Source organism: Somniosus microcephalus, chromosome 13, assembly GCF_052327205.1.
Source record: "Somniosus microcephalus isolate GS21.2 chromosome 13, FLI_Smic_1.0, whole genome shotgun sequence".
NCBI classification, from domain to species: domain Eukaryota; kingdom Metazoa; phylum Chordata; class Chondrichthyes; order Squaliformes; family Somniosidae; genus Somniosus; species Somniosus microcephalus.
The window spans coordinates 187,029,703-187,040,381 of record NC_140999.1 but is presented as its reverse complement, the minus strand read 5'-3'; the positions used below and the strand labels follow the sequence as shown (position 1 = coordinate 187,040,381).

At 47.5% G+C, this 10,679-nt stretch overlaps 1 protein-coding gene across 2 annotated transcripts in view; it reads right to left on the bottom strand.

Annotated features, from left to right (window-relative positions):
* Positions 1–2,839: 2,839 nt before the first annotated feature.
* The window catches only part of LOC147108886 (purine nucleoside phosphorylase-like), a 54,708-nt gene continuing 46,868 nt past the window's right edge, over positions 2,840–10,679 (bottom strand). For both annotated transcript variants that reach the window (XM_086005814.1, XM_086005815.1), the window contains exon 6: positions 2,840–3,235. In XM_086005814.1, the coding sequence (XP_085861940.1) occupies positions 3,021–3,235 (215 nt within the window). In that variant the 3' untranslated portion in view covers positions 2,840–3,020. The remainder of the gene's footprint in view (positions 3,236–10,679) is intronic.

The following is a 10,679-nucleotide window of genomic DNA, read 5'->3' as shown; positions in this document are numbered from 1 at the left end:
TGTATAATGACGACATACCACTGCAACACAAGGTGGATAACTTCTTGTTTGCTTACGGGAATGCGACACATGCAGTAACCAACCAAACTCCAGCCATACTGTTTTTCAACCGGAGACTAAGATGTCGCTTGGATTTGCTCAAACCAAACATAAGACGAGATGTTGAGGATAAGCAGTTCCAGCACATAAATGAGAAGCCAACCAGGAGCTTCAAGATAGGGCAACCAGTCTTGGCCCGCGACTACCGAACAGAAAAATGGCAGCCAGGAACGATATGCACACAGCAGGGACCACTAATGTACACAGTGGACGTTGGAGAGAGCATCGTGAGATGCCATGCTGACCAGATTCTAGAGTCACAGGAACAAGCCAAACCTATACCACAAGCATGTGCACCTGGTAATAAGCCTGAAGTACAGATTGCGTCTACCTCAGAAGCAGGGGTATTGGAAGCTGACGAACCAACCAATGACAATGAGCCAGAATTGACTCCACCACCAGAACAGGATACTCGAGAAAGGCACTATCCAGTCAGGATCAGGAAGCCTCCTCAAAGACTGAACTTATAAATGGCTATTTCAGTTGATGTATATATTACTGAGAAAATTTGTAATTGTAATTAGTTATTATTTAGTTGTTAAATGAATGTTATGTACTGTTTATCTAAAAGGGGAGGAATTGTTGTGTACGTACCTTTAAGGGAATAACTGGTCTTAGACTGCAGTACCGGCAGTGACCACCCCTGTATAAAAGGCCCTAGCAGGCTTCTGTATTTTCAGTCTGACGCTGCCTCCTGTTCAGTAAAGTACCTGTTAAACTGTTCTCCCGAAGTCCGTGTATTATTGAGGCGCGGACTTTACAATTATCACATTGCTGTTTGTGGGAGCTACATTACAACAATACAACAGTGACTACACTTCAAAAAGGACTTCATTGACTAAAGCGCTTTGGGATGTCCTGAGGTCGTGAAAGGCGCTATATAAATCCAAGTCTTTCTTTAGGAGCACAGCCTAATACTAGCTTCAGTGGGCGTCTTTCCATTACCCTGAGGTGGGAGGGCCAGTTCTTCTTCTCTTCTTAGGCAGTCCCTGGGAACCGAGGATGACTTGCTTCCACATTAAAAATGAGTTCGCAGGTGACTGATGAGTCCAATGCGGGACCTACAGTCTCTGTCACAGGTGGGGCAGATGATGGTTGAAGGGGCGGGTGGGTGGGGTGCTTGGGTTGACGTGCGCTCCTTGCGTTGCCTGTGCTTGGCTTCCGCTTGCTCCCGGCGAAGAGGCTCGAGGTGTTCGGCGCCTTCCCGGATGCTTCTCCTCCACTTTGTGCGGTCTTGGGCCAGGGATTCCCAGGTGTCGGTGGGGATGTTACACTTTTTCAAGGAGGCTTTGAGGGCATCCCCACCTTGAGGGCCAGTTATGCTCACGCTAAGTCTCATTTCCATGACCGACTCAGCCCTGAGCCTGTCATAGGCTCCGGCTCAGGCTCAAGTCCGCCTAGCTAGGGAAGCCTCTGGACTCATCATGCAACGTAAAGGGTTGGAGACCCAATATAATGGGTTTGCATACCCATTTCCTCTCCATAGGCCCAGGGAGCTGCATGTTCAATGTGGAGAAGCATATCAGGGCCATTAATTTTGGAGTACAGTGATTGCTATTGTGCAGTCAAATTATTCTTCAATAGTAAGGTTTTTATTTTAGAATTTGATGTAGGAGGTGGAGAGGGGGGATTACATTGAAAGCAGCTGCTTCTACAGTTATGTCATAAGTAGGTAACTCCCTCAAGCATTCCTGTTTCTGACAAATAGCAGTATTTTTTAGTTGGGTCTTTTTGTTACATTATCACAAATGTAGTTTTTGTTTCTAGCCTGTTTATACAAACAATATCAGAATAAAATGTGTGAATTTCCGCAGCATAACAAAGACCGCCTACTTCCACCTCCGTAACATCGCCCGTCTCCGCCCATCCGCTGCTGAAACCCTCATCCATGCCTTTGTTACCTCTAGACTTGACTATTCCAACGCACTCCTGGCTGGCCTCCCACATTCCACCCTACGTAAATTTGAGATCATCCAAAACTCGGCTGCCCGTGTCCTAACTCGCACCAAGTCCCGTTCGCCCATCCCATGAAGTGCTTTTGAAGTGTAGTCACCATTGTGATGTAGGAAATGTGGCAGCCAATTTGCGCACAGCAAGCTCCCACAAACAGCACTGAGATAATGACCAGATAAATCACAGGAAATCACAGGAACCCCACAGTGCAGATAGAGGCCATTTCGGCCCATCGAGCCTGCACCGACACATATCCCACCCTATCCCCGTAACCCCACGTATTTAATCCCCCTAACACTAAGGGTCAATTTATCATAGCCAATCAACCTAACCCGCACATCTTTGGACTGTGGGAGGAAACCGGAGCACCCGGAGGAAACCCACGCAAACACGGGGAGAATGTGCAAACTCCACACAGACAGTCGCCCGAGGCCGGATTCGAACCCGGGTTGGTTGAGGGATAAATGTTGGCCCCAGGACACCGGGGATAATTCCCCTGCTCTTCTTCAAAATAATGCCATGGAATCTTTTACGTCCACCTGAGAGGGCAGACGGGGCCTCGGTTTAACGTCTCATCCGAAAGACGGCACCTCCAACAGTGCAGCGCTCCCTCAGTACTGCACTGGAGTGCCAGCCTGGATTATGTGCTCAAGTCCCTGGGATACATTTCTTGCAGGATGGGAGGCTTCTTCAGGAAAGCTAATTGTCACCCTCTCCCCCGCCTTCACAATCGGACACAGCAGTGTAAAATTGTAAAACAAATAACTTATCAAGTGTGACGATTAACTGGTTTTAAGTAGGTTTTTATTGTCATTCACAACGTGAAGGCCTATGCAGATATAGCCGCCAGAGTGTCACGATTTAACACTAAATTTCAGTTACATGGAAATATGCCTTGTTGTTCCAAAAATTAAGGGGTCTTTGCTTCCTGCTGGCCTTGGCGTCTGTTTTCACTTTTCGCCCGTGCGCTAGCTGCCAGCGTTGAGCTCCATGCGCGCCACCAGCTCCGTAACAAGGCTTTGCAACAGTCCTGCCCTCATCTTGCCGATACTCAGGACAGCTTCGTGGTCCACCGCCTCACTGCAGTCGTACTCCTTCGTCACTTTATTGGTGATCAGGGAAAGTCCGAACACTCGCAAGCCGCAGTGTCGAGCAACGGTGACCTCAGGAACAGTACTCATTCCTGGAGGATGAGGCAGGCAGCAAGAGAAGTAAAGTGTGTTAAGAAGCTGTCATGTACAGTATGTTAAGAAGCCACTAACACTTGCTCCATGTGATCTCCCTGGACTGGTTTCGATCGCCTGGGGTGGGGGGGGGGTTGGTGGAGAGGAATTTTCCAAAGTATTTTTTCCCTATTGTCCCTGGGTTTCTTTTCTCTGTTTTATTGGCCTCTTCCAGGAGATTACACGGCTGTGGAGAGAGGCGGTGGGGCTGAGGGGGGCATGTGGGTGGAGGGAAGAGGAGGGGGCTGTGGGGAGTGTCTACTCATGATGCTCCTCCAGCCATCATGAGTGTAGGGTAGGCTTGATGGACCTTGATGGTCTTTTCCTGCCCCTCAGTTTCGTATGGAGCAAGGATGTCTTGCTGCAGTTGTACAGGGCCTTGGTGAGACCACATCTTGAGTATTGTGTGCAGTTTTGGTCGCCTTATCTGAGGAAGGATGTTCTTGCCATGGAAGGAGTTCAACGAAGATTCACCAGGCTGATACCTGGGATGGCAGGAATGACGTATGAGGAGAGATTGGGTCGATTGGGCTTCTACTCGCTGGAGTTTAGAAGAATGAGGGGATCTCATTGAAACTTATAAAATTCTGACAGGACTGGACAGGCTAGATGCAGGATGGTCGGGGAGTCCAGAACCAGGGGTCACAGTCTAAGGATAAGGGGTAGACCATTTAGGACAGAAATGAGGAGGAATTTCTTCACCCAGAGAGTGGTGAACCTGTGGAATTCTCTACCACAGAAGGCAGTAGAGGCCAATACATTAAATATATTCAAGAAGGAGTTGGATATATTTCTTAAGGCTAAAGGGATCAAGGGGTATGGGGAGAAAGCAGGGACAGGGTACTGAGTTTGGATGATCAGCCATGATCGCATTGAATGGCGGAACAGGCTCGAGGGGCCGAATGGCCTACTCCTGCTCCTATCTTCTATGTTTCTATGTTCATAAATACATTGGGGGGGAAAAATCCAGTAAGCCAACCTAAACAAGGGAAACATTATTTTAAAGAGGGGGAATCTTTCACATGACATTCCATTGGGACACTACTGAACTTGAACTGAAACACTCAATTTGTCTCTATAGAAAGAAAGAAACAAAGACTTGCATTTATACAGCGCCTTTCACGACCACAGGATGTCCCAAAGCGCTTCACAGCCAATTAAATACTTTTTGAAGTGTAGTCACTGTTGTAATGTAGGAAACGTGGCAGCCAATTTGCGCACAGCAAGCTCCCACAGACAGCGATGTGATAGCAACCAGATAATCTGTTTTTAGTGATGTTAGGTTGAGGGATAAATTTTGGGCAGCTCTTCTTCGAAAAAGTGCCATAGGATCTTGTATGTTCACCTAAGAGGGGCAGACGGGGCCTCGGTTTAACATCTCATCCGAAAGACGGCACTTCTGACAGTGCAGCCTTCCCTCAGCACTGCACTGGAGTGTCAGCCTAGATTAATTTGAAGTATTGTTCCTGATTTACCTATTCTGGTCAGATCCATTTATTATTTTGTATACCTCTAGTCGGTCCTCTCTAGTCCCCTCCTTTCAAGGTTAAAAAGCCCAAGTTTCTTTATTTTCTCATATGCAAAGTATAGCTAAGAAATTTAGGGCAAGACATCACTATTACGCCAATGCTTTCCCCATTTTGACTCCTTTCAGTCCAGTATTTGACACTCAAAAAGCTTTGGAATCCAAGATCCAACAGTGGCAGGAGTCAGACAGAAAGCTTTTTAAATAGACTTACTAAGCAGTGTGCTATGTTGAGGGAGCTGTATAGATTCCTTATTAATGAGCTTCGCGAATAATATGTGTTAGGCCAGAGTGTCTGGTAGTGAGGGGCTGTCTGTTGTGTTTGAGACATATTTTGGAATTCTGGTCAGATTCATGTCTCTTCTCTGACATCGGCATCGGCGGCGGGTGGAGGCGGAGCAGCGCGGCTACAAGAGGCCCCAGAGGCTCAAGTAGGCCTCAGTGCGGCATCGGCAGCGGGTGGAGGCGGAGCAGAGCGGCAGAGCGACTACAAGAGGCCCCAGAGGCTCAGGTAGGCCTCAGTGCAGCATCGGCAGCGGGTGGAGGCGGAGCAGAGCGGCAGAGCGACTACAAGAGGCCCCAGAGGCTCAGGTAGGCCTCAGTGCGGCATCGGCAGCGGGTGGAGGCGGAGCAGAGCGGCAGAGCGACTACAAGAGGCCCCAGAGGCTCAGGTAGGCCTCAGTGCGGCATCGGCAGCGGGTGGAGGCGGAGCAGAGCGGCAGAGCGACTACAAGAGGCCCCAGAGGCTCAGGTAGGCCTCAGTGCGGCATCGGCAGCGGGTGGAGGTGGAGCAGCGCGGCAGAGCGACTACAAGAGGCCCCAGAGGCTCAGGTAGGCCTCAGAGCGGCATCGGCAGCGGGTGGAGGCGGAGCAGCCCGGCAGAGCGACTACAAGAGGCCCCAAAAGCTCAGGTAGGCCTCAGTGCGGCATCGGCAGCGGGTGGAGGCGGAGCAGAGCGGCAGAGTGACTACAAGAGGCCCCAGAGGCTCAGGTAGGCCTCAGTGTGGCATCGGCAGCGGGTGGAGGCGGAGCAGCGCGGCAGAGCGACTACAAGAGGCCCCAGAGGCTCAGGTAGGCCTCAGTGCAGCATCGGCAGCGGGTGGAGGCGGAACAGCGCGGCAGAGCGACTACAAGAGGCCCCAGAGGCTCAGGTAGGCCTCAGTGCGGCATCGGCAGCGGGTGGAGGCGGAGCAGCGCGGCAGAGCGACTACAAAAGGCCCCAGAGGCTCAGGTAGGCCTCAGTGCGGCATCGGCAGCGGGTGGAGGCGGAGCAGCGCGGCAGAGCGACTACAAAAGGCCCCGGAGGCTCAGGTAGGCCTCACCAATCTCCAATCTCAGGCAAGGAGAGAGGTAAAAAGTATTCAAGGTGTGACGTCACCACAAAACAGGTAGGTGATTGGTTGGAGTATTTCTCTCGTTTTAAAACTTTAAGTCTGTGGTTTATAGTTTTTAAGGTTGCTGTGGTGTACCAAGGCCTTTCTGGTGCAGAGTGACTGTTGGTAAACCATTTAACTGGTGTAACTAGAGGGATTGAGTCAATTTAAATCCAATTAATTAAAGGGGATACTAGCATCTAAAATCGGGCAGAGGGTGTCCACAACTAACAATAAAAAAATTAATTAATTAAATAGAATGGAGCAGGTGATGTGAACATAAGAACATAAGAAATAGGAGCAGGAGTAGGCCAATCGACCCCTCGAGCCTGCTCCGCCATTCAGTAAGATCATGGCTGATCTGATCCTAACTGCCAATCCACTATCACAGAACCATCTCCTGCATCTAACAGAATTAGACACATGAAATAGGAGCAGGATCAGGCTACACGGCCCCTGGGACCGCTCCGCTACCCACAGGGCCATGACCGATCCGAACCTAGACTCATGTCCAAATTCCTGCCCGCTCCCCGTAACCCTTAATTCCCTTTACTTCTCGGAAACTGACTATTTCTGTTTTAAATTTATGTAGTGATGTAGCTTCTACAGTTTTTTGGGGCAGCATATTCCATGGACCTACCACCCTCTGAGTGAAGTAGTTCCTCCTCATCTCAGTTTTGAAAGAGCAGCCCCTTATTCTAAGACTATGCCCCCTAGTTCTAGTTTCACCCATCATCGGGAACATCTTCCCTGCATCCACCCGATCCAACCCCTTCACAATCTTATATGTTTCAATAAGATCGCCTCTCATTCTTCTGAACTCCAATGAGTAGAGTCCCAATCTACTCAACCTTTCCTCATATGTCCATCCCCTCATCCCCGGGATTAACCGAGTGAACCTTCTTTGTACTGACTCGAGAGCAAGTATGTCCTTTCTTAAGTATGGACACCAAAACTGTATGCAGTATTCCAGGTGCGGTCTCACCAATACCTTGTACAACTGAAGCAATACCTCCCTATTTTTATATTCTATCCCCCTAGCAATGAAAGCCAACATTCCATTGGCCTTCTTAATCACTTGCTGCACCTGCATACTAACCTTTTGAGTTTCGTGCACCAGGACCCCCAGATCCCTTTGTACTTCAGTACTTTCCAGTTTCTTGCCATTAAGATAATAACTTGCTCTACGATTTTTCCTGCCAAAGTGCATAACCTCACACTTTCCAGTATTGTATTCCATCTGCCAAATCTCTGCCCACTTACTTAGCCTGTCTATGTCCCCTTGAAGGTTTTTTATGTCCTCCTCACTCACTACTTTCCCCCCCATCTTAGTATCATCTGCAAACTTTGATATGTTACACTCGGTCCCCTCCTCCAAATCGTTAATATAGATTGTAAAGAGTTGGGGACCCAGCACTGACCCCTGCGGAACACCACTAGTTACTGATTGCCAGTCTGAGAATGAACCATTTATCCCAACTCTCTGCCTTCTGTTAGATAGCCAATCCTCTATCCATGCCAGAATATTACCCCCAATCCCGTGATTTTTTATCTTAAGCAATAATCTTTTGTGTGGCACCTTGTCAAATGCCTTTTGGAAGTCTAAATACACTACGTCCACTGGTTCCCCTTTATCTACCCTATATGTTACTTCCTCAAAGAACTCCAGCAAATTTGTCAAACATGACTTCCCCTTCATAAAACCATGCTGATTTTGTCCTATTAAATTATGATTATCCAAATGTCCTGTTACTGTCTCCTTAATAATGGACTCCAAAATTTTACCTACCACAGATGTTAGGCTAACCGGTCTATAGTTTCCAGCCTTCTGTCTACTGCCCTTTTTAAATAAGGGTGTTACATTAGCAGTTTTCCAGTCTGCCGGGACCATTGCCGAGTCCAGGGAGTTTTGGAAATTTATTACCAATGCATCCACAATCCCTACCGCCACTTCCCTCAAGACCCTAGGATATAAGCCATCAGGTCCAGGTGATTTATCCGCCTTGAGTCGCATTATTTTACCGAGTACCACTTCCTTAGTGATTTTGATCGTGTTTAGCTCCTCCCCCCCTTTAGCCCCCTGTTTGTCCAGTGTTGGGATATTCTTAGTGTCTTCTACTGTAAAGACTGATGTAAAATATTCATTCAGTGTTTTTGCCATCTCCATATTTCCGACCATTAATTTCCCAGTCTCATCCTCTAAGGGACCAACATTTACTTTAGCCACCCTTTTTCTTTTTATATAACTATAAAAACTCTTACTATCTGTTTTTATATTTTTTGCTAATTTACTTTCATAATCTATCTTCCCTTTCTTAATCAATATTTTTGTTATTTTTTGCTGTCTTTTAAAGTTTTCCCAATCCTCTATCCTCCCACTAGATTTGGCTACCTTATATGCCCTTGTTTTTAGTCGAATACTATCCTTAATTTCTTTACTTAGCCACAGATGGCTGTCTTTTCTTTTACACCCTTTTCTTCTCAGTGGAATATATATTTTTTGGAAGTTGTAAAATAACTCCTTAAATGTACACCACTGTTCATGTATCGTCTTACCCTGTAATCTATTTTCCCAATCCACTCTACTCAATTCCGCTCTCATACCTTCATAGTCTCCTTTATTCAAGCTTAGCACGCTTGTTTGAGATCCAACCTTCTCACCCTCTAATTGAATATGGAATTCAACCATGTTATGGTCATTCATTCCAAGGGGATCCTTTACTAGGACATTTTTAATTAATCCTGTCTCGTTACACAGGGCCAGATCTAAGGTTGCCTGCCCCCTGGTCGGTTCAGTTACATACTGCTCAAGAAACCCATCCCTAATACACTCAATGAACTCATCCTCAAGGCAGCCCTGCCCAATTTGATTTGTCCAATTAATATGATAGTTAAAATCCCCCATAATTATAGATGTTCCCTTATTACAAGCCTCAACTATTTCCTGATTGATACTCCGTCCAACAGAGTTGCCACCGTTCGGAGGCCTATAGACTACGCCCACTAGTGTTTTTTCCCCTTATTATTCCTTACCTCCACCCAAACTGTTTCATTGTCCTGATCTTTTGACCCAATATCATTTCTCTGTATTACATTGATTCCTTCCTTTATTAACATAGCCACCCCATCTCCCCTTCCTTCCTGCCTGTCCTTCCTGATCGTTAAATAACCTGGTATGTTTAATTCCCAGGCATTGTCACCCTTCAGCCATGTTTCTGTAATGGCCACAAGATCATACCCATATGTAGTTATTTGTGCCATTAACTCATCTATTTTGTTACGAATGCTACGTGCATTCAGATAGAGAACTTTCAAAGATGTTTTGTGACACTTAGTTCCTGCTTTTGCCCTTTTTATTACTTTACCTTTTACTCCATACCTTCTGCCCCTTCCTGACATGCTCTGGTTTTTAATTTCCCCACTGCTACCTAAGTCTATGACCTTCTCTGTTGTCATTTGTATTATTTGCTCTCTAGGAACCTCCCCCCCACTAGTTAGTTTGAAGCCCTCTCTACAGGTGTTACTGTTGCGAGATGTGGGAGCCGGTGAACCCCATTGAGGCTCATGGTGATTACGTCTGTGACAAGTGTCTGCTGCTACAGGAACTCCAGCTCTGTGTTGATGAGCTGGAGTCTGAGCTTCAGACACTGCGACACAGCAGGGAGGGGGAGAAGTACTTGGACTCTGTGTATCAGGAGGTGGTCACCCCTATGAAGTTAAGTAATTCAGATGTAGCCCATGGTCAGGGACAGGACGGTGTGACTACGAGTGAGGCAGGTACGGGGATCCAGGAGGTAGAGCTGGAGGAGCCGCAGCCCTTGCTCTTGACCAACAGGTTTGAGGTTCTTACTCCCTGTGAGGACAGGAGCAGGGACTGCAGGGAGGATGAGCAACCTGGCCACAGCACCGTGGAATGGGGGGCCATTCAAGAGGGGGGAGTAAATAGAAATGTTGTAGTGGTAGGGGATAGTATTATTAGGGGGATAGATAGAGTTCTCTGCAGCCGAGAGCGAGAGTCCCGAAGGCTGTGTTGCATACCCGGTGCCAGGGTTAAGGACATCTCCTCTGGGCTGGAAAGAAACTTGCAGTGGGAGGGGGTGGATCCAGTTGTCGTGGTCCATGTTGGTACAAATGACGTAGATAGGACTAGGAAGCCGGTTCTGTTAAAGGAGTATGAGCAGCTAGGGGTCAAATTAAAAAACAGAACCTCAAGGGTAATAATCTCTGGATTATTACCTGAGCCACGAGCGAATTTGGCTAGGACAAATAAAATTAGAGAGTTAAATGCGTGGCTCAAAGACTGGTGTGGGAGAAATGGGTTTTGCTTCCTGGGACACTGGCACCAGTACTGGGGCAGGAGGGAGCTGTTCCATTGGGATGGGCTTCACTTGGCCAGTGCTGGGACTAGAGTCCTGGCGGATCATATAACTAGGGCTGTAGAGAGGGCTTTAAACTAACTAGTGGGGGGGAGGTTCCTAGAGAGCAAATAATAAAAATGACAACAGA